The sequence below is a fragment of the Panicum hallii genome, chromosome 7 (genome assembly GCF_002211085.1).
Source record: "Panicum hallii strain FIL2 chromosome 7, PHallii_v3.1, whole genome shotgun sequence".
Taxonomy (NCBI): Eukaryota; Viridiplantae; Streptophyta; class Magnoliopsida; order Poales; family Poaceae; genus Panicum; species Panicum hallii.
Genome location: NC_038048.1, coordinates 39,496,611 through 39,519,195, shown reverse-complemented (window position 1 = coordinate 39,519,195; position 22,585 = coordinate 39,496,611). Strand labels below are relative to the sequence as shown.

At 46.3% G+C, this 22,585-nt stretch overlaps 3 protein-coding genes, 1 long non-coding RNA gene and 1 pseudogene across 4 annotated transcripts; 4 read left to right on the top strand and 1 right to left on the bottom strand.

The window, feature by feature from the left end:
- Positions 1 to 908: 908 nt before the first annotated feature.
- On the top strand, positions 909 to 11,476 carry LOC112899614 (annotated as a pseudogene).
- On the top strand, positions 7,176 to 8,106 carry LOC112899613. The gene has a single exon (XM_025968151.1). It carries the CDS (start codon positions 7,229 to 7,231, stop codon positions 7,868 to 7,870), a length of 642 nt encoding a protein of 213 aa, XP_025823936.1. The 5' UTR covers positions 7,176 to 7,228; the 3' UTR covers positions 7,871 to 8,106.
- A 137-nt stretch (positions 11,477 to 11,613) lies between the features above and the next one.
- LOC112899615 lies at positions 11,614 to 13,397 on the bottom strand. The gene is made up of 3 exons (XR_003230081.1): positions 13,279 to 13,397; positions 12,173 to 13,139; positions 11,614 to 12,079 (listed from the first exon to the last, which is right to left on the bottom strand). It is a non-coding gene; the product is annotated as an uncharacterized LOC112899615 (long non-coding RNA).
- A 282-nt stretch (positions 13,398 to 13,679) lies between these two features.
- LOC112899609 (disease resistance protein RPS2-like) lies at positions 13,680 to 18,006 on the top strand. The gene is made up of 2 exons (XM_025968144.1): positions 13,680 to 14,451; positions 15,637 to 18,006. The coding sequence occupies exons 1-2, from the start codon at positions 13,822 to 13,824 to the stop codon at positions 17,800 to 17,802; spliced, it is 2,796 nt and encodes a 931-aa protein (XP_025823929.1). The 5' UTR covers positions 13,680 to 13,821; the 3' UTR covers positions 17,803 to 18,006.
- Positions 18,007 to 18,151: 145 nt separating this feature from the next.
- Positions 18,152 to 21,681, top strand: LOC112899608 (pentatricopeptide repeat-containing protein At3g09040, mitochondrial). The gene has a single exon (XM_025968143.1). It carries the CDS (start codon positions 18,438 to 18,440, stop codon positions 21,489 to 21,491), a length of 3,054 nt encoding a protein of 1,017 aa, XP_025823928.1. The 5' UTR covers positions 18,152 to 18,437; the 3' UTR covers positions 21,492 to 21,681.
- The last annotated feature ends 904 nt before the right edge of the window (positions 21,682 to 22,585 follow it).

The window sequence follows — 22,585 nt, the reverse complement described above, 5'->3', positions numbered from 1 at the left end:
CGCAGGACCTCTGGCTTGTAAACTTGCCTTCTTACGCAAAAAATGCAATGAGAATTGGCACACTCTCGTGGTAGTTGAATTAAGAGAAAAGGGCTATGATTGTGTGTTGGCTTGGTTTCAGCTGAAAGATCAAAGTTGAACCTGTAATGTGGAGCAATATCGTTTACACAGCTTTATATCAACCTATAATCTAATGAGAGTTTCATCGTACTAGCTAAATTTGATGTCCTACATACACCACTGCATAGCTCATTGTGCTACATACATCGCTGCACAGGGATTCAAGTGTCCATGCAGAACAGACAGCAAGACAAACAGGGTTGATCATCGCCATGACTCCACGGTACACAACGAATTTGTTTCGGCGCTGAAGAGCTCGTTCATCACTTGTCAGCAATTTCATGGCCGTTTGCCCGTGCAGTGTGCTCTGTGCAGAACGGCGTCAGGGGTTTTGTGCAGGCCATCAGCCCGAGAGGTCAAGGATCCAACCTCTCTTCGAGGGCGCCTCTGCTGCGCACGCCCGCCTTGCGTCCTTGCGTCCGAAGCACCGGAGGTCCACCCACCTCGGGGGCCGCACGGCGTAGCTGTTGCACGTCGAGCAGACAGCAGAGGGCCAGAGGCTGCAGGTCCCAGAGGAAGCGCGATGAGGTCGGCGCTGTGCGAGATGGAGCTTGCCACTGAGCTGCGGCGGGCGGGAGAGCTCTCCGACTGGACGGCGGACGCCGCGGCAATCGGGGCAAAAGCGCGCGGCAGAGGGCAGAGTTAGTCAATGACAATTTTACAAAAAGATCCTGAAATCGGATCGCGATTATTAATCGCGATCCACTATTTATACATATCTCCTAAATCGGATCGCAATTATTAATCACAATTCGAATATTTAGATATACCCCTAATATACCCCCTAAATGGATCGCGACTATTAACCGCAACATGAATATTTCAATAGTTCCTGGTTTAGCCCCGGCCATCTTCCCCGCTCGCGGTTGCTCGCGGCGGACCGCTCCTGTCTGGTGATGGCTGCCCTCGCGAGTGGACTCCCGCTCGTCCTCCGTCTCCGTATCCCTCTTCCTATGATTTTCCGCCGCCGCACCCCCATGCAACTCCGTACCTTCCACCGCTGCGAATGGGCATCATGGTCATGCAGTCCAACCGCCGTCTGCAACTCGAAGAAGAAGACGAGGTTGACGGAGAGGAGGTACATGAAACGGATGGACGGCTGGAATGGCGTACGGTTGGGAGAATGCCAACCAACATTACACGCAGACGAGATGAATCTCGGAGGTGTCGTTGGAGGATGGGATCCTCTGGGGTTGTGCAACCACCGACGGCGCACGCAAGGTGTTTGACGGATTGCCTCTTCCAGATCAGCTCCGCCATGCCGCCGTGGACGCGATCAGACACCACTGTACAAGCCTGCCACGGCTTCCGTTGCTTCGGCCACCATCAAGGTCTGAACCTTTTAATTGCTGTGTTGCCCCATCCATTCAGTTCACCGCGTGGCGTCTCGCCTTCGCCTCCGCACTGCATACGCTTCCTATGTAAGCTTCAAGTTCAAGAACTCTGCTTTTCTGCAGATTCCATGTTCACCTGCTACAAGCTCACCGCCGTCTCCAATGGCTGGGGCGATCAGCGCGGCCGGCTCGTGCCTGGAGGCTGGAGCCTCTGTACATATGTCTGGAAAGCACAGGCATGCTCGACGCGGCGGCCCGGGAGGTGGCCGCGTTCGCTCGTCAAGGCCCGGGGTAGCCTGCCTGCAGGCCGTGAAGACGACGGTCAGGGCCGGGGTCGCCGCGGAGGACAAGCTGAACGTCTGTGATCCTCAGGTGCAGCTGTGGTTCAAACGTGTCGACAAGCTGGACGAGGTGATGAAGCTGATCGAGAAGGGAAGGGGTTCAAGAAATTCGGGTTCAAGGCTTCAAGCCCCCACCTGAGATTGTTGACCTCTTACCCCAAATTGAGACGTTTGGGGTGGAGAGCATGCTGAACCAGCTTCATGATCTGCTTGAGAAGGGCGAGTTGAACATAATTGGTGTGTGGGGTCAAGGAGGCGTTGGTAAGACAACTCTCCTCCACGTCTTCAACAATAATCTTGAGAAGGCCCACAACTATCAGGTACTACCCTTCACTAGTTCAGAACAGGAAGCTGAAAAGAAGAAGAAGAGCTTGAAGAGCAGCTGACTGCCCAATAATTCAGAGCTCTTGAGCTACGAATACTCGAGTGTGTACTAGAATGTATGTTGAAAATGAGAAGATTGCTCTTGAGCTGCAAATACTTGACTGCCCAATGAGGGAAGGAAAATGAGAAGATTGCCCCCGAGCCCCTGAGGAAAAACACTTGTTTCTCTCCCTGTCTTCCTTGGGAATATACGATGTTGCTGCATTCATGCCCCAGAGGGGGGAAAAGGACCTTGTTCATGAATCAGTCACCAATTCGGCAAAGTAATCAAGAAAGGGAATAGCCGGATCGCAATATGGGTTGATCGTCAGCTCACCATTCACGCCACAACTCAGTGGCTGCTGCCTGTCGATCACGATCGGCCCCTCTGTTCTCACCCTATCAGTGTTCCAGCTGAATCCTGAGAGGCAGCCAAGAACAGCATGAGTGCTGCCGGGCGCGCATGGGAACATGTACTGATAGCCATCTCCATTTCGATGAAGCTCACTCGCGCTGCATGCATGTAGCAGTAACGCAGGCGGTGTAAGATTCCAAGTCATAACGCTTGATCATAAGTGAATGCAGGTTTCCTAAAGTGAAAATCTTAGCAGGAATTCCTAAGTGAAAAGGCTAAATTGCAGCGCTCCTTGAACAATTTAAGGTTTTCTTTCTTAACAAGTTTGCATGTCAAGCATTTCTGTTTTCTTTTGTTAATACTAAGTTTGTTTAGCTTAATTTAATTCCACTTTCGGACATTAACATAGACGGGCAATGCAAGCCAGATTTTTTTTGGATACTTGCAAGCCAGATTCTTTCATCTAGCTTGCCTACATTTTTCAGCTAGCACTCGACTACAGCTACAGTAGCAGCTAGCAGCAGATCAATGGAGGCCAGAAAAAGAAAGGAACCATATCCTTGCGACCTTGCCCAAGCAAGGGGTGACTCAGCACACTTATCTCACTCCTCGTCAGCTACTGCTGCTGCTGGGCATCCTCCTCAAGCTTTCCCTCCTTTCCCCTTCCCCCTCCCAGGCTCCCAGCACCACGCCACCACCATGCATCCATCCATGGATTTCCTCTCAAACACAGCAGCGGTTCCGGTCGACGGCACGCCATGGAATCCCTCCTCCCGGAGACACGAGAGGAGGGGTCGCTGTCCGTGTACGTTCGCGACGAAAGCGAGCAGCTTGGTCGCTGTACCGTACGTCGTCTCCGGTGATGGACCGGCGGCGGGGCGCCGCGCGGGAGTTCGAGGACTTCGACCCAACCGTGGAGTGGCAACTGCCCGGGGAGGACCAGGACGTGGTAGAGATCTCGCTGCCGGGGTTCCGCAAGGACCAGGTGAGGGTGCAGGTGCCAGGTGGACAACCACGGCGTGCTCCGCGCCACCGGGGAGCGGCCGGCGAGGGGAGGGAGGTGAGCGCGGTTCAAGAAGGACCTCCGCCTCCCGTCGGGAAGCTGCGGCGGGCGGGAGAGCTCTCCGACTGGACGGCGGCCGCCGCCGCCGCCGCCGCGGCAAACGGGAGAGAAGCTCGCGGCAGACGGCAGACTTCGGTCAATGACAATTTTACAAAATGACCCCTAAAATCGGATCGCGATTATAATCGCGATCCGATTTAGGGGGGATGTGTAAATATTTCCAGATATATTTACAAAATGTCCTCTAAATTGTATTGAAATGTTTTCAAATTAGCCCCTCGTTGGCTCTTGCCATCTTCGTCCTCTCTCTCGTTGCTCATGGCGCCCGGTTCCCGTCAGGCGGTGGCGATGGCGACGGCAGCCTCGTCCTAGCGAATGTACTCCTCCTCCTCCATCCCTAAAACCTGGGTTTCCGCCGCCGGGCCCCTCGTACCACCGCCGCGACGCTAATGAACACCGTGGAGAATTGGAGATCACATCGGAATATCGGAGACCGTTGTCGAAGGAGAGAGAGGGAGACTGTACTGGATCCATGGGCTGGCGCCGCGGAGTATCGCCCTGCTGGTTTTCTCCTAGGATGCGCAGATCTTGCTGGCCATTCGCATTGAAGAGTATCTTCGATCAGGCAGCTCGAATGCATTGACAGTACGACAAATTGGAGGTTAATTTGCAAAGATCTGTATTTGGAGTTAGAGCGGATGGGTCTCTGGATCGAGTGCTTGGAGAAATCAAGTTGCTAAAGCCTAAAGGATCTCTTCGTCTGAGCAGTGGGGATTCGACTTGCAGGGAAGGCAAGCCTTGACCTGTGCAAGAACCAGCTGATGAAGAAGAATGTTTGAGCTCCGAATCAGATTCAGTATTTCTTCTTCGTCTGGTAATTGCACCTGGGGAACAGGAGAGGAGCTGAAGGCTAGGATTGTGTGTTGCTTGGCTTTAGCGGAAAGATAAAACTTGTTAACTTGAACTTGTAGTATGCTGTTCTGAATGTGAGTTATGATTGCTTTAATCTAGGAGTAGTTTTGGTAGCTAAAAATGCTGTTCTGCATCATTGCAAGTATGATCCATCCACGCAGAAAGCACACCGGTCAACGCACACCGGCCGGCTGGTCGAAGGATATCTGTCGGAGCTGGGGCGGCACATTCGCGCCTTAGGCTGCGTACGGCATGGCATCATGGTCTGTTTGGGACTGAATGTTCCTCGAGGCTCAAGGCACCCACATTCAGAAAACAGAGGCGGAACATGCTTTGTTTATTCCTTTCATGTAGCGTACTATGTTTTGCACGGTAGCATGACAGCGTCGCTAGCATAAAGTCAAGATGCTAAATTTTGTAAATGGAAATAAATTGAAAAAAAACTGTCACAAGCAATCCCATTCTGACCAAGGGTGCGTTCGTTTTCCAGGGTCTAAATTTTAGACCCGTCACATCAAAGAGAATCTTGTCATTTAGAAGTATTAAATAAAGTCTAATTACAAAACTAATTGCAAAACCTCAGGGCTAATTCGCGAGACAAATCTAATGAGGTATATTAGTCCATGATTAGTGGATGATTACTGTAGCATCACTATGGCAAATTATGGATTAATTAGGCTCATTAAATTTGTCTCGCGAATTAGCACCCATCTGTAAAAAAGTTTTGTAATTAGACTTTATTTAATACTTCTAAATGATAAGATTTTCTTTGATGTGATGGGTCTAAACTTTAGACAGCCTAGGATCGAGAGCATCCGGTGCAGATGGTTAAGGGCTTGTTTAGATCCCTTCCAACTTCCAACTTTTTAAACTCTCTCCATCACATCAATTTTGGGACACATGCATGGAGCAGTAAATGTATGTAAAAAAAATAACTAATTGCACAGTTTAATTGTACATCACGAGACGAATTTTTAAGCCTAGTTAGTCCATGATTAGATAAAATTTGTCAAATACAAACGAAAACGCTACAGTAGCAAAAAGTTCCAAAAGTTATAAAGATTTGCGATCTAAACGGGACCTAAGATGGCATGTATCTGAGTCAGATAGTACAGTGTGATAGTACATGAATGGATAGATGCTACGAGCCTATGATGTGTACCTGAATCAGAACTGACTAGGCTAGCCTATGCTTGCAGTTGCAGGTAGCTTTTGAACGGCAAATGTCGTGCATTGGGTCAACAAGAAACGCGTCTGGATGTGGGTCTGGATAAGAGGGGTGTGAAAACAAAATAAAAGAAGGGATTCGCCAAATAGGGCTACTAGAATTTCCAACAATGAAGCAACAGAAGGAAAACAAAGAGGTTTCACTACACTATAGCATACAGGAACTACTATTGCTCCAGTCAAGTCAACCAGAAGTACCCTGCACAAAACACATAGCTTGCTTAGTAGATAATAAAGCGATCTACTCAGTAGGTACCATACCACCAATTAGAAAATCAACTTATTTTCTGTAATTCGTTGCTTTTGGTAATGAAATTTCGGGCTCGCCCGTTCTGGAAAAAAGGAAAATCAACTTATTTAAGATGGAGAAATTTAAGAACAGGTATTGTCAATATGATCAATCTCATCACTGTGATGTCTTAGCTGGCAAATGTGATAGGCCCAAAATATCTGACTAAGGGCCTGTTCCAATCCACTAGAGCTAATAGTTAGCTGGCTAATAAATTGTTAGCTGGATTAGCTGACTAATTATTAGCTGGCTAACTATTAGCTGAGGGGTGTTTGAAACTTGTAGCTAATAGTTTGTTTTCAAGAGGTAAATATCCTTATTATCCCTACTAGTTTATTATTTTTTTTCATCATTTTGTTAGCAATATCCAACGCCAAAGAGGCCAAGTAGTACAGGCCGTACGTGCCATGTGCCCATGGAGGTGGAAGGGTATTTGGGTCATTAGCGCGTTATTAGTTGGTTTTAGCTGGGTTGGACCAGCTAGTAAACTAATGGTTAGCTAGGTATCCAACTAATAATTAGCTGAGCTATTAGTTGGCCCGTTCTAATTTTCTCAGCTAAAATTAGCAGCTAATTATTAGTTTTAGTGGATTGGAACATGCCCTAAGTGACTAATCCATAAGGCTAGACCTCCAGTAACAAAATGATGTTCAGTGTAAAGTATTAAAAACCCAAAGTCCCATCCACGTTTAATCCTAACCATCATTTTCTGAAAAGCAAGTGCTATGTATGATGCGTGTACACCAGTTCTACTTCTACCTCATGAAAAAGAGCGTATTTCCATTGACTCAAGGGTTTTAGTAGGCTATTGGTTTTTCTAGTGTAACAAAAAGAATGCAACTATTATCCCCAAATTAATAAAACATTAATTCGCAAGTATCCACTTTTCCTGTTCCTCATCACATGCGAATCTTGGAGATAGACTGCTATTAGTTGACAAACTGTGTCCTGCACCTTCCACGAAATAGACCCCCAGGTCTCAGTGTTAAGTCAAGCACCTTGGCGAAGTTGTGAGCTACAGGAAGCTAATTTGGAAGGAACTTTCCCATCTTTTCCCCTGCCCTTGGTCCCACTCTTAAATTGCCAGGTTCCCAAACTGAATTGAAATGAAGCCCACAAAAGGTGTTGTGGAAGCATAATACAGGGTCGTAGACAGTATTGCATACCTCCCTGTTGCCTCTTCTTTCCAGAACTACTCCTTGTTCCTTCTTTGCCACAATTTCCATGGCCGAGCCAAGCATGATCTGTGCTGCTTTGCAGCCTGTCATTTGTGGCTTTATCAATGAAGCAGGGGTGCCTGCAGCCACTGCAAAACGCTTCTCATCTTTTGCCTGCATCAAGCGCAAACACAGACTCCTTAGAAAAGCAAGGGAAAACCTGCAAGCTATTAGGAAGGTGGTTCAGGGACAAGTTGATCTCGAGACCAACCACCTCAATGAGTGTGATCCTCGAGTCAATTTGTGGCTTAGAAGGGTAGCCAGTGTCCGAGGTGATTCCATCGACCACGAATATGATAGATTGATGCAGTCCTCCTGGTTATGGCGTTCAGTTCTGGGCCTTGGGAAACGATACCGTCTTGGCAAGCATATTGCCCAGATGCTAGAAGATATTGCTGAGCTAATCGAGGAAGGGAATCAATTTAAAACATTTGCATCCAAGCGTTTGCCAGATTTCGTTGAGGAGAGACCACAGACACAAACCTTTGGCATCAAGCCAGTGCTAAGAGATTTGTGGAAATCATTTGAAAGCACTGATGAGCCCCCTCTTTTTCTTCTTGTTCCCGATTCACTACTAAGCAAGTTCGAACGAATTGACTATTCGTGTGATAAATTCTTTGAGTTAACTTGCTATTTTCATGAGAAATAAAATTGACAAGTCGAAGTTGGAGATTATCCTCTTCTTGCAGGAGATCCTGCGGGAAAAGTGTTGCTAAATTTCTCCCTTCGTTCATTTGATATGCGACTGCAGGTCGAACCAAAACAAAATACTTTTCCTTGCTTTTGAGAATTTTTTTTCGTTGAACATAAACCCAATTTTTCCCTTTTTTTATTCCTTAGAATCTTTTTTTTCTCTTTCTGGTGGTATCAAACTGCCACCTAATATCTTATCTGCCTCTTCAGGAAAATGAATATCTCCGGAACATCATCGGAGTGTGGAGCCCAGGTGGCGTCGGGAAGACAACACTCCTCAACAACTTCAACAATGAGCTCAAGGCATTCAGCAGGGATTACCAGGTAAATATCTCTCACAAAAAAATTGCCGACAGTTTACATATAGCACGAACAGTTAGCTAAAGATTCCTATCCGGTTTAACAGAAACTAACTGAATGACCTACACATTACATGACTCGTCTCTGTTTTTTTTACAATTTAGAACGAAATTTGCACTGTACATCCTAATTTTCCCTTCTATAGCTTAATTTTTGTATTTCATACTTCATATCTTCCTCACGCAAAGCCCTATGCCCCTAATTACTTACTTGAATCGTTAACATTCGGAGTTCCACTTGAGTTGTTAAATTAAAGTGACCCAAACATTGTTAATATTCAGACTTCCATACACAACTCATTGTTGACCTAAAAACCTCTTGGTTTTCTCACATAATAGCTAGACTTGTATAAGCACGGCAGCACAATTTTAAAAATGGTCAGAATGTGGTAAATTCCGTGCAACTCAGGTGTAGAAGTACTGCTATGGAGAGGATGTGCTCTATAGCCCATAACCTTGCAGCAGTTCAAGATCTAACTCAATTGCATCCACAAGATAAGAAAAAGACAAATACTTACTTGAAAGTGAGATTGATCATTTGTTGTCCGGATAAATGATCAGTATTATGTATTTAGCCCCCGGATCTCTAGCAGATGCATACACCTCGAATTTATGGCTAGAAATTTAGAATTGCATAAATTCTAATGCACATGTCAGGTGCTGTTCGTTCAAAAACAACATGGTTAGAATTGCATTTCATCAGTTGAGATAATTAAATTTGCATTTTAAAAAGAGAAAACTTCCTGACTACAAACTAATTCTTCCCTCTATTTACATCATACCCATAAATCCAAAACTTTAAATTTACCAACTGCAGTTTAACTATATCCTAATACTTTTTCGTTGGCACAATAACTTTGCTAGGTGGTGATCATGATTGAGGTGTCCAACTCTGGAACTCTAAACAAAACAGCAATCCAGCGCACAATTACTGACCGCCTTGGGTTACCATGGGATGACAGAGAGACAGAGGAAGCTCGGGCGAGGTTCTTAATGAAAGCACTGAGCAGAAAAAGATTTGTGATTTTACTATATGATGTCTGGAATAAATTCCAACTAGAGGAAGTTGGGATCCCTACCCCTGATTTTGATAGGAAAAGCAAACTGATTCTCACATCACGTAATGTGGACGTGTGCTATCAAATGGGAGCTCAACAGAGCTTGATCAAGATGGAGTACCTAGAAAAAGAAGCAGCATGGGAGCTCTTCCGAAGCAATTTGAGCACTCAGGCAATTACAGCCATTGATTCATCTGGCCCCAACAATGTTGTAAAAGAATATGCTGATGCAATTGTCCACAGCTGTGGTGGTTTGCCACTAGCACTCAAGGTAATAGGGAGAGCAGTGGCAGGGCTAACAGCACCAAGGGAATGGATTTTGGCAATGCAAGCAACCAAGCATGACATCAAGGACTTGGATGGAATCCCAGAAATGTTCCATAAACTGAAATATAGTTATGATAAGTTGACACCAACACAGCAGCAGTGCTTCCTGTATTGCACCCTTTTCCCTGAATATGGTTCAATTAGAAAAGATCAGCTTGTGGAATACTGGATGGCAGAAGAATTGATACCTCAAGATCCCAACAGAGGCCATCGCATAATCAGTCGCCTACTCTCAGCATATTTATTGGAGAGCTGCGGATCTGATTTAGAGGTGAAAATGCACCATATTATTCGTCATCTGGGATTGTCCCTTGCAGTGCAGCAAAAGATTGTTGTGAAGGCTGGAATGAACTTGGAGAAGGCACCACCACACAGAGAGTGGCGAACAGCAAGAAGGATATCACTCATGTACAATGACATAAGGGACCTTGGTATCTCACCTGAATGCAAGGATCTTGTAACTTTACTGGTACAGAATAATCCTAACTTGGATAGGCTGAGTCCAACCTTCTTCCAGTCCATGTCCTCTTTGAAGGTTCTTGATCTTTCACACACCAGGATTACAGAACTTCCTTTCTGTAGCACATTGACAAAGATCAAGTATCTCAATTTGTCTAACACATTCATTGAGAGGCTTCCTGAAGAATTCTGGATGCTAAAAAAACTAAGACATCTAGACTTAAGTGTTACCAAGGCACTCAAAGAGACCTTAGACAATTGTTCCAAGCTATACAAGCTAAGGGTGCTAAACCTCTTCCGAAGCAACTATGGGATTCGTGATGTTAATAACCTGAATATTGTTCCTTAAGGGAACTGGAATTCCTTGGGATCACAATATATGCCGAGGATGTGTTAAACAAGTTGACAAATACACATCCTCTAGCAAAGTCAACACAACGCCTTAGCCTCAGGCACTGTGAACAAATGCAGTCAATCCAAATATCAGACTTCACACATATGGTGCAACTTCGAGAGCTCTATGTTGAATCATGTCTTGACTTGATACAACTCGTTGCTGACCCTGACAAGGGAAGAGCTTCTTGCCTGGAAGTTCTCACCATTGCTAAACTCCCTGCCCTTCAAACAATTCTAATTGGATCTTCGCCTCATCACTTTCACAACCTCATAGAAGTAACAGTATCTCACTGCCAAAAGTTGCATGACACCAGCTGGGTTCTGAAGCTGCATGCACTTGAGAAGCTTTCTATCTGTCATTGCCACGAATTGGAGCAAGTTGTTCAAGAAACAATCAACGAGGTGGACAACAGGAGAGGGGTGATTGAAGACAGGTCAATTCTGAGATCTGGAAGAATTAATGGTTTCTCTGAAGAACAGGAGATACATGGTATGGAAGAAGATGCAAATAATGAACATGTAAATGGCTATCAGAATAAGACCGAGAATCAGTGGATCAAAGATACGCACCATGTGGACTTCCCAAAATTGAGAACAATGGTCCTGACAGACCTGCCGAAGCTGACGGTGATATGCAATCCAAGAGACTTCCCTTATCTTGAGATTATTAGAGTGGAGGGTTGCCCACGTTTGACAACGCTTCCATTGGGTCAAATGTATGACTGCCCAAAACTAAAGCAGATTTGTGGATCATATGACTGGTTGGAGAAGCTAGATTGGAATGTCAAGGAGATAATGGATAATAAGTATTTCATTCCCATCAAAGATGAAGACTAGCACGCTGGTGAAACTATTTAGACCACCTTAGTACATGTACAGTGCATATTACTGAAAATTTCCTGTTCAAGGTCTAACTGCATATTTGTAAATTTATTTATTCTACTCATGTGTTCAAAGTCATAAATAAGTGGCTTTTCCATGAGCCTATTTGTCTATTTCCATACAAACTGTACATATTGTACACAAACGGTAATGATTGTATATCTTGCACATGGAAACTGTACAGACTGTACATGCATTGTACTAGCACAAATTTGGTATCCAAGCCAACTGTATATAATGTTAAATTTCTCAGATGTCAATGCATTTATCCTTCATATTCATGCAGGTTTGCTTCATATGCTTTGTGGCAATTGAGCTGATTAACCATCAAGTTACCCTCTAAAATTTCAAAAAGAGCAACCTCAAACACAATAACCATTAGTGTAGCTCAAATCTTGTTGAGTCCCTTGTGTCGGTAAATTGTTCTTTAACGGGAGAACCAACTGCATATCCGCGCACAAATCTTCCTTAATGAGCTGTATGAAACAACCTTGGAAAGCAATGAAAGCTCACCTTCCATTTTATTCTTTCGAAATAGCAAATAACACATGCAAAGATACATCTGGAGATACAATATGGACAGCAGCTTGCCAGAATGGTTATCTACGCAGTGTGTCATACCGTGATGTTCTCCATGGACGCAGCATTCTCTAACTTGAAATGAACAAACATGTCCTTCATTATCTGTAGAAAATAAAGAATCAAATGGTTCTCTATATCTGGTGATTGGTAATTGATGAGAGCAATCATATTTGTATTTGTCCCCAGATCGCTGACCTTGCAAGGCAGCCTCCAGCTGGAGCTCCCGCACCTCCACCGATGAGATCCCGTAGATCGCCTCACCAAATCACCAAATGCGGTGGTGGACGGAGGTAAGGGAGAGACAGCAGTTCAGATCACTAGACATGGAGGGGGGTAAGCTAGCCGCGACGCGTGCCTTCGCCTTCGTGGTCGTGGAGGGGGGGCCTGGGGGTGTAGGGTAAACTGCGGCTCATGGTCGACGGAGTAACAAGCTGTTGCTGGCGCGGAGATTCAGCGGTGAGATTCGGGGCAGGCCATCGGCCTCCCCGCTGCCGGAGGATTCAGCCTCTTCTCGGACCTCCTCCGAGGCGCGTGGCGGCGACACTGCCGGTACCAGCCCGGAGGCGGCGAGGCGAGGCTGAGGTTGGAGCGTTTCACTGCGCTAGAGGATATCAATGAGGGGCGGCGGATACTGCATGCCGGCGAGCTGCAGCGGCCGGCGGGTGAGTTCACCGGCGGCCGCCGACCTGCGAATCTGCGACGGAGCTCGTGACGCTATTGGTCGTTAAAGCTAGTTGACCTCGGTCTGAACCGCACACGCTAGATCCAACGGCTAATAGTATCCCACATCAGCATGGACTGCAGTCAATAACAGTTTTGCAGAAGAACCCCTCAAATGGATCGCAATTATTAATCGCGATCCATATATTTACACACATTAATCGCGATCCGATTTAGGGGGTATGTGTAAATATCCGATCCAAATATTTAAAAAAGAGCTCCCAGTTTTGCCCCGGCCATCTTCCCCGGCTCCCCGCCCTCTCGCGGTTGCTCGCGGCGGCCCGTTCCTGCCCGGCGTCGGCTGCCCTCGCGAGTGGACTCCCGCTCGTCCTCCGTTTCCGCATCCCTGTACCTCTGGGTTTCCGCCGCCGCACGCCATGCAACTCCGTACCAGTACCCACCGCTGCGAATGGACATCATGATTATGAAGGCCAATCGCCGCCTGCAACTCGAAGAAGACAAGGTTGATGGAGAGTGCATGAAACGGATGGACGGCTGAAATGGCGGAACGCATGAAACGGATCGTGGCAAAAAGATCCCGTCTACATGTACCGCCGCCCGCCAGTGGCTGTTCCACAAACCTGCGGGCGGAGAAGCCACGGCGGAACTTCCAGGTAGGTACGCCCACTCGTCCGTGCGCGCGGGAGAAACGACGCCGCACGCTAGGTGTTTGACGGATTGCCTCTTCCAGATCAGCTCCGCCATGCCGCCGCGGACACGATCAGACACCACTATCCAAGCCCGGCACGGCTTCCGTTGCTTCCGCCTCGGTCTTCTTCTGAAGAAACGACGAGGAAACTCGATCGCCCGGAGTGTTCTGCTTCGTGCGTCCGGATTGAGCTGGTGGATCTTGTCTCCTCCCAGCTGATGACTTTTCGCAGCCCCAAAACCGACTGGCAGCATGCGCGTGGATATTTTCTTCGCAAGACCCGACATATGCCAATCACCATCGGGGGCTGAACCGTCTGCCGTGTTGCCCCATTGACCCATTCATTCCGGGCACCGCGTGGCGTCTCGCCTCCGCACAGCATGCTCCTATATAGTAAGCTTCAAGTTCAAGAACTCTGTTTTTTCTGCATATTCCATGTTCACCTGCTACTGCTACACGCTCACCGCCGTCCCCAATGGCTGAGGCGATCAGCGCGGCCGGCTCGTGCCTGGAGCCCCTGTACGGATGCCTGGAAAGCACAGGCATGCTCGACGCGGCGGCCCGGGAGGTGGCCGCGTTCCTTCGCGTCAAGGCCAACTGGGACGATCTCGAGAAGGGCCGGGATAACCTGCGGGCCGTCGAGACGACGATCAGGGCACGGGTTGCCGCGGAGGAGGATAAGCTGAACGTCTGTCACCCTCAGGTGCAGGTGTGGCTCAGGCGCGTCGGCGAGCTGCGGCGGGACACCATCGACGAGGACTACGGCAGCCTGTTGAAGTTCTCTTGCCTCTGCCAGTGCACCGTGCACGCTCGTCGCCGTGCTTGCATCGGCAAGCGTGTTGTGGAGGCGCTGGAGGAGGTGAAAAACCTGACGGAGGAAGGGAGGCGGTTCAAGAAATTTGGGTTCAAGCCGCCACCAGAGATCGTCAATCATTTACCCCAGATCGAGACGTTTGGATTGGAGTCCATGCTGACTCTGCTCCATGATTTCCTTGAGAAGGGTGACTCCAACATAATCGGTGTGTGGGGTCAAGGAGGCATTGGTAAGACAACCCTCCTCCATGTCTTCAACAACGATCTCGAAAAGAAGGCCCACGACTATCAGGTGTAATTCTGGTTCCTCAAATTGCAACCTACTCCTCAGAATATACATGTATGATGTATCTGTTTGTTTGTGTGTTTTTTTGGGGTCAGGTCTGCTTGTTTGTGTTGCTCTTTTGGATTGCTTGCATAAGATTGTTTCAATGATAAAATGATGGTGCTTCATTGGTAGTATTTTCAGAATGATATGTAGAATGAACAATATTAAACTGCAAGTCTTGTTTCAGTAATAGTTGGAAGATGCTGTTGTTCTTGTACAGCCAAACGAAATCTAACATTTGTAGGTGTTCAATAGTACTAGTATTTTGAGATTTCAAGAGTACTAGTTGAAACTGAAGATATGTAGCTTCGGAAGTAAATTATGGAGATATACGCGAACTATGTAGATGGGAAGAAGAAAGTAACATTATTATTTACAGCGTGAAATGAATGTTATTCTTTTGTCTGTAACAACTTTTTAAAGGTTCCTTTGAAAAAGTATATAAAAAAGTTCCTTTGAAAGATATTTTGGAACAAGATGCAATTGCAGCAAATATAATGTCAGTCTTACTCTTCAGAGATTTTAAATATTTTAGGCACTGTTCATAACTGATCTCTATGTTTCGTATACATGACCTTTTTTTCTAATTCCTCGTAGACTTATTTAAAGCTAAACACGTCACTAAGCATTCATTCACGCTGATTAAGTGAAAATAGATGAATGAATGAGTATAATATGTATAGATTTAGCAAGAATCTTAGCAAGTTGGATCCTGTCTCATGCATAAGTTCAGTTTGTGAGGTTGTGTGCTGCTTTTATATCTTACCCTGCTAGTTGGGAACCCTGGCAAAATACGTAGTGCTGCAATCTGGATCAAACTTAATCTAGTATGTTATAGTTTCCTTTCAAGTGTATGGATGTGTTTGCTCCCAAAAGGTTAGTTGGTCATAGATTAAACAAAATATAATTGTTTGCTAGAAGATGATAGATGCTGCCTGAAATATTATGTTTATTTGTTGACTAGATGCAAGTAATGCTTTCCTAGATTACCAGACATATTTAAAAAATTGTACTTGTAACTTTATATTAAAGTGGGAATTGAATCATTAATTTTTGCATATTTGCATGCTGAACTTATACATACTCTCTCAGCATTTTTATGTTGCATTTCAATCATGTTAACAAATTACTTTCAATTGGCTGTTCCAGGTTGTTATATTTATTGAAGTATCCAATTCAGAGACACTGAACACAGTGGAGATACAGCAGACTATCTCCGATAGGCTGAATTTGCCATGGAATGAATCAGAGACAGTTGATAAAAGGGCCAAATTCTTGGTGAAGGCTCTATCCAGGAAAAGATTTGTGGTGCTGCTTGATGATGTAAGGAAGAAATTCCGACTAGAGGATGTTGGTATCCCAACTCCAGATACCAACAGCCAAAGCAAGCTGATCCTGACATCACGTTACAAAGAAGTATGCTTCCAGATGGGTGCACAGAAGAGCCGGATTGAAATGCAGATTTTGGATAATGATGCTGCCTGGAATCTGTTCTTGAGCAAGCTGAGCAACGAGGCTGTTGAGTCTTTAAGCTCCAACAATACTGTTCGGGAGCGTGCCATGGAAATAATCCTAAGTTGTGGAGGTCTTCCACTTGCACTCAATGTCATTGGAACCTCTGTGGCAGGCTTGGAAGGGCCAAAGGAGTGGACTTTAGCTGCGGATGCAATTAACAACAATATGTACAAGTACAAAAATGATGGTGTGGATGAAATGTTTTATCGGCTGAAATACAGTTATGACAGACTCACCGCCACACAACAGCAGTGCTTTCTGTACTGCACTCTTTTCCCTGAGTATGGATCTATTAGTAAGGAGCAACTGGTTGATTATTGGTTGGCTGAAGGTTTGCTACTCGATGATTGTGGAAAGGGTTATCAAATAATCCACGATCTTATTTCAGCATGCTTGTTGCAGACCAGTGGTTCAATGTCATCAAAGTTAAAAATGCATCATGTAATCAGGCATCTGGGACTTTGGTTGGTTAACGAGACAGATCAAAAGTTTCTCGTTCAAGCAGGGATGGCTTTGGATACTGCTCCATCAGTAGAAGAATGGAAGGAAGCTACAAGGATCTCCATCATGTCTAATGACATCAAAGAGCTTTCTTTCTCACCACAATGCAGAAGCCTCACCACATTATTGGTCCAGAATAACCCAAAACTGGATAATCTGGGTTCGGAATTTTTCAAATTTATGCGCTCTTTGACAGTGCTAGATCTTTCTTATACTGCAATAACATCGCTTCCAGAATGTGAGACACTGGTTGCATTGCAGCATCTCAACTTGTCACATACACTCATCACAAGATTACCTGAGCGGCTGTGGTTATTGAAAGAGTTGAGGCATCTGGATCTGAGTGTGACTGTTGCACTCGAAGATACCTTGAACAATTGCTCCAAGTTACTCAAGCTTAGGGTGCTTAATCTCTTTCGCAGCCACTACGGAATTCATGATGTTGATGACCTGAATCTGGATTCCCTAAAAGCACTGATGTTCCTTGGCATCACTATTTATGCAGAGGATGTGTTAAAGAAACTGAACAAGACCAGTCCTTTGGCAAAGTCAACATATCGCCTGAATCTGAAGTACTGTGGAGAAATGCAGTCGATCAAAATCTCTGATCTCAACCACTTGGTGCACCTTGAGGAGCTGTATGTCGAATCGTGCTATGACCTGAACACACTGGTTGCCGACGCTGAGCTCACGACTTCAGGCCTGGAGCTCCTAACGCTCTCAGTTCTTCCTTCACTGGAGAATGTCATTGTTGCACCAATGCCACATCATTTTCAGCACATCCGCAAGCTGGTCATTTCGAAGTGCCCCAAACTGAAGGACATCACCTGGGTCCTAAAACTCGAAATGCTCGAGAGGCTTGTCGTAACCCATTGTGATGGGATGCTGAAGATCATCGAAGAAGATAATAGTGATGGGGCAAAGACAATGCTGGATCATCTTTCTGAAGAACAAGAGGACAATGCCGTTGCTGAACATTCTGGGGATGAGCGGAATGGTGACGGTAAAAGCGTTTGCAAGAACGAATTAAGCGAGGGCAAAACACGTATTGACTTCCCGAAATTGAGATTAATCGTATTGACTGATGTGAAGAAGCTGAGGAGTATTTGCAAGCCAAGAGATTTTCCCAGCCTCGAGACCATCCGGGTGGAGGACTGCCCGAATCTGCGAAGCATCCCTCTGAGCAGCACGTACAATTGCAGGAAACTGAAGCAAGTGTGCGGTTCAGCTGAATGGTGGGAGAAACTGGAGTGGGAGAACGATGAGGGCATGGATGGCAAGCTCTTCATTCCAATCTGACAGGGGTCCTGTTTGCTGCAGCTCTTGCATCGTTGGCAGGAGGCTTCGTTCTGTATTTGCAGTTTGGCATAGATGCGATGCGATGCAAGATATTTGTACAAGTACATGTACATTGCTGAGTTTACAAACCTGTACATAATATGATTCATTCATTGCTGTAAATATGTGATCAATAAATTGCAATTGTTTACTTATTCTGAAAAAAGTTCTCTTTTTCTTTCTGCCCTAAAAAAAGTTCTCTTTTTTCTTTCTGCCCTAAAAAAAGGTTCTCTTTTTCCTTGCCGTTTTGTCGCTAGATGCACATTACCTGATTTTGTTGCTCACCAAACGAAGGTGAATTCAGCAAACATATGCTGTTCATCGGTCGGCAACTGGCAGCCTGCACTCGGCACGGCAGACGCGCAATTTAACCTGCCGGAGCAGCGGTCCCCTGCGTGTTGCCGCACCGCAACGCGCCGAAACCGAGCGGCTCGTCCCGCCGCGCCGCCCGCACCCCCAGTCCCGCCGCAGCCAAATACGCACGGCGAGTCCACGGCGGACTCGCCTCGCTCGCATTGCCATCCATCAACCGACGCCGCGCGCGCTGAAGCCCGACGAAACTGAACATCACATGCGGCGGCCGCGGCCGTGCGCCCATGCGTTCCGCTTCCGCAGCGCTCCTCCGCGCCGTGCCCAAGCCGAGACCCGAGCGTCCGCCCCTCCGCTCCTCCCCCGCCTCCGCGGGCGACCCCGACCCCGAGGCCTACTACGCCAGCCTCCTCGCGTCCCTCGCCCGAGATCGCCACGCCCGCCACCCGTTCGACGCGAGTCCTCACCGAGCCCACCCGGCGCGGGCGTGCGGGGTCGTGCACGCGCGGGTCCTGCGCCTCGGGCTGCCGCTCCGGGGCCGCCTCGGCGACGCGCTCGTCGACCTTTACTGCAGGTCCGACCGCACGGGCGACGCCTGGCGCGCGCTAGGATGCTGCCTCGGCGCGCAGGCGGCGAGCTCGGTGCTGTCCTGCCACGCACGGTCGGGGTCTCCGCATGACGTCCTCGACGCGTTCCGCGCCATCAGGTGCTCCGTCGGCAGCCGGCCGGACCAGTTTGGCCTCGCGGTGGTCCTATCCGCGTGCTCCCGGCTGGGCGTTCTCGGCCATGGCAGGCAGGTGCACTGCGATTTGGTCAAGTGCGGGTTCTGCTCCAGCGCCTTCTGCGGAGCGGCGTTGGTGGACATGTACGCAAAATGCGGCCAGGTCGCCAATGCTCGGAGGGTGTTCGACGGGATCGCCTGCCCCGACGTGATATGCTGGACGAGCATGATTGCAGGATACCACCGGGTTGGACGCTACCAGCAAGCGCTGGCTTTGTTTTCTAGGATGGTGAAGATGGGCTCTGCCCTGGACCAGGTAACGTGCGCTACCATCATTTCCACTCTTGCAAGCATGGGCAGACTGGAGGACGCACGGACTTTGCTGAAGAAGATAGATATGCCAAGTACAGTTGCTTGGAATGCTGTCATCTCAAGTTATGTGCAAGGTGGACTTGAGAATGAAGTGTTTGGCCTGTATAAGGATATGAGGAGACATGGATTGAGGCCAACTAGGTCCACTTTTGCGAGCGTGCTAAGCGCAGCAGCCAACATGGCAGCGTTTGATGAAGGCCAGCAGGTACATGCAGCGGCAGTAAGGCATGGTTTGGATGCAAATGTTTTTGTGGGCAGTTCTCTGATCAACCTGTATTTGAAACATGGCTGCATATCTGATGCAAAGAAGGTGTTTGAATTCTCCACTGGAAAGAACAATGTCATGTGGAATGCGATGCTTTATGGGTTTATTCAAAATGAGCTGCAAGAAGAGACCATTAAAATGTTTCAGTATATGAGGAGGGATGACCTTGAGGCTGATGATTTTACATTTGTGAGTGTCCTTGGTGCATGCATTAACTTGGATTCCCTTGACTTAGGAAGGCAGGTACACTGTATAACAATCAAGAACTGCATGGATGCAGACTTGTTTGTTGCTAATGCAACACTACATATGTACTCAAAACTTGGAGCAATTGACGTTGCAAAAGAACTGTTCAGTCTCATTCCATACAAGGACAGTGTATCCTGGAATGCTCTTATAGTTGGACTTGCACAGAATGAGGGAGAGGAGGAAGCAGTCTATATGCTCAAAAGGATGAAGCTCTGTGGCATAGCACCAGATGAGGTGTCTTTGGCTACTGCAATTAATGCCTGTTCCAATATTCGAGCTACCGAGACCGGAAAGCAGATTCATTGCGCATCCATCAAGTATAATGTCTGTTCAAATCACGCTGTTGGCAGCTCTCTGATTGACTTATACTCCAAGCGTGGAGATATAGAATCATCTAGAAAGGTTTTGGCACAGGTAGATGCAAGCAGCATAGTCCCAAGAAATGCGTTTATTACAGGTCTTGTGCAGAACAATAGAGAAGATGAAGCTATAGAGTTGTTCCATCAAGTGCTAAAAGATGGTTTCAGACCCTCTAGCTTTACATTTACAAGCATTCTTTCTGGGTGTACTGGCCTTATCAATTCAATTATCGGCAAACAAGTCCATTGTTACACACTGAAATCTGGTCTTTTGAATCAGGATACTTCCCTTGGCATCTCTCTTGTTGGTATATATTTGAAGTGCAAATTGCTTGAGGATGCAAACAGACTCCTAAAGGAGGTGTCAGATCACAAAAACCTGGTTGAATGGACAGCTATCATCTCAGGGTATGCTCAAAATGGTTACAGCGATCAATCGTTGGTGATGTTTTGGAGAATGCGCGGTTATGATGTTCGTTCAGATGAGGCCACATTCGCAAGTGTTCTGAAAGCTTGCTCTGAGATAGCAGCTCTTGCAGATGGAAAAGAGATACATGGCCTCATCATAAAATCTGGATTTGTTTCTTATGAAACTGCCGCCAGTGCCCTCATAGACATGTATGCCAAGTGTGGGGATGTAGTCTCCTCTTTCGAAATCTTCAAGGAGTTGAAAAACAAGCAAGATATCATGCCATGGAACTCCATGATTGTTGGTTTTGCAAAAAATGGTTATGCTAACGAGGCACTTCTTCTCTTCCAGAAGATGCGAGAGTCACAACTAAAGCCTGACGAAGTTACATTCCTTGGTGTTCTAATTGCTTGTTGCCATGCTGGTTTAATTTCTGAAGGCCGTAATTTCTTTGATTCTATGAGCCAAGATTATGGGCTAATGCCCAGAGTAGATCATTATGCATGTCTCATCGATCTTCTTGGACGTGGTGGTCATCTTCAAGAGGCTCAAGAAGTTATTGACCATTTACCCTTCAGAGCTGATGGTGTGATCTGGGCTACATATCTTGCAGCATGTCGAATACACAAGGATGAGAAGAGAGGAAAAGTTGCAGCAGAGAAACTTGTTGAGTTGGAACCACAAAGGTCATCCACATATGTGTTCCTTTCAAGCTTGCATGCTGCGGCTGGCAACTGGGTTGAAGCTAAGGTAGCCAGAGAAACAATGCGAGAAAAAGGAGTGACAAAATTTCCAGGATGTAGTTGGATCACTGTGGGAAACAAAACAAGCTTATTTGTTGTACAGGACACACATCACCCAGACACTCTGAGCATCTACGAAATGCTTGGCAATCTAACTGGAATGATTAAAGATGACATAATTGAGGAATATGATCAGCTTAATTTGTCTGGAATGCTTGCTTGAGGGATGATGGCCCTTTTTAACTTATATCCGGCTAAAGGAGTATGGCCTTGATTAATCTTTTGGCTTGTCAAGGACCTAATAAGTATATGTTTGATTGTTTAGGTGGGGAATTTGGTAACGTTACATAGTATTTGTAATACATTTTACCAAAAAAAAGGTTAATTGGATCATGCCATTACAATTGTCCGAATTCAGATCTGCCATTATAATTCGTCATATTGGAACCGTGCCATTGCAATTCTACAGTTCTTCGAAATACACCATTACTTACCTCTTCAATGTGTTTCTAAAAATTTTTGGATCAAAATGCCCCTGGTCTTCTTCTTCCTCTCATCCCCTCTCTCCTTCCTCTCTCTCTCCATGGCGTCCGGCTCTCCATGGCAGCCGGCAAGCGAAGAGAAGCCAAGCTCGCCGCTCGGCTCTCCATGGCAGCCGGCAAGAGAAGCCGGACGCCATGGAGAGAGAGAGGAAGGAGAGAGGGGATGAGAGGAAGAAGAAGACCAGGGGCATTTTGGTCCAAATTTTTTTAGAAAGGGTAAGTAGTGGTGTATTTCGAAGAGTTGTAGAATTATAATGCCACGGTCCCAATATGACGAATTGTAATGGCAAATCAGTGAACTCGGACAATTGTAATGGCATGGATCCAATTAACAAAAAAAACATATGAAAACAGCCGTAGTGTGTCTGCAGTGATATCCCCCATCAGTAAAATGCCATATCAAGGAAATCATAGTCTTTTCCCCACTGGGCACTGACCATACTTCATTTAGTTGACTGCTGAAAGAAAACTACTTTTTCATGCACTTGTGGTAATAAAGCAACGGGTTTGCACTGTACAAAGAAGAACAACCTACAGTTAATCACTAAGATATTTAATCAGAAGTACCATATTTTACATATTCCTTCCATGATATAAACTCACTGGAAACTTTGTTCTCTAAATAAATATGTTTATTTTCAGGATTTATGCTACAGCTACAAGTTCAATTTATGGTACACATGTAACAGAAATTATGTTTAAAGCACTAACCTAATGTAAACTGCATAGGTGGCTAATGACTGCACACTGCGAAACTGAAGTAGATGATACAAGT

Excerpts from the sequence above, each read along its gene's own strand:
- LOC112899609 (XM_025968144.1), top strand. The coding sequence starts at position 13,822 with ATGGCTGAGGCGATCAGCGCGGCCGGCTCGTGCCTGGAGCCCCTGTAC. Across the intron at positions 14,452-15,636 it reads AGAAGGCCCACGACTATCAG|GTTGTTATATTTATTGAAGT; the intron begins GTGTAATTCTGG and ends TGGCTGTTCCAG.
- LOC112899613 (XM_025968151.1), top strand. The coding sequence starts at position 7,229 with ATGGCCGAGCCAAGCATGATCTGTGCTGCTTTGCAGCCTGTCATTTGT.
- LOC112899608 (XM_025968143.1), top strand. The coding sequence starts at position 18,438 with ATGCGTTCCGCTTCCGCAGCGCTCCTCCGCGCCGTGCCCAAGCCGAGA.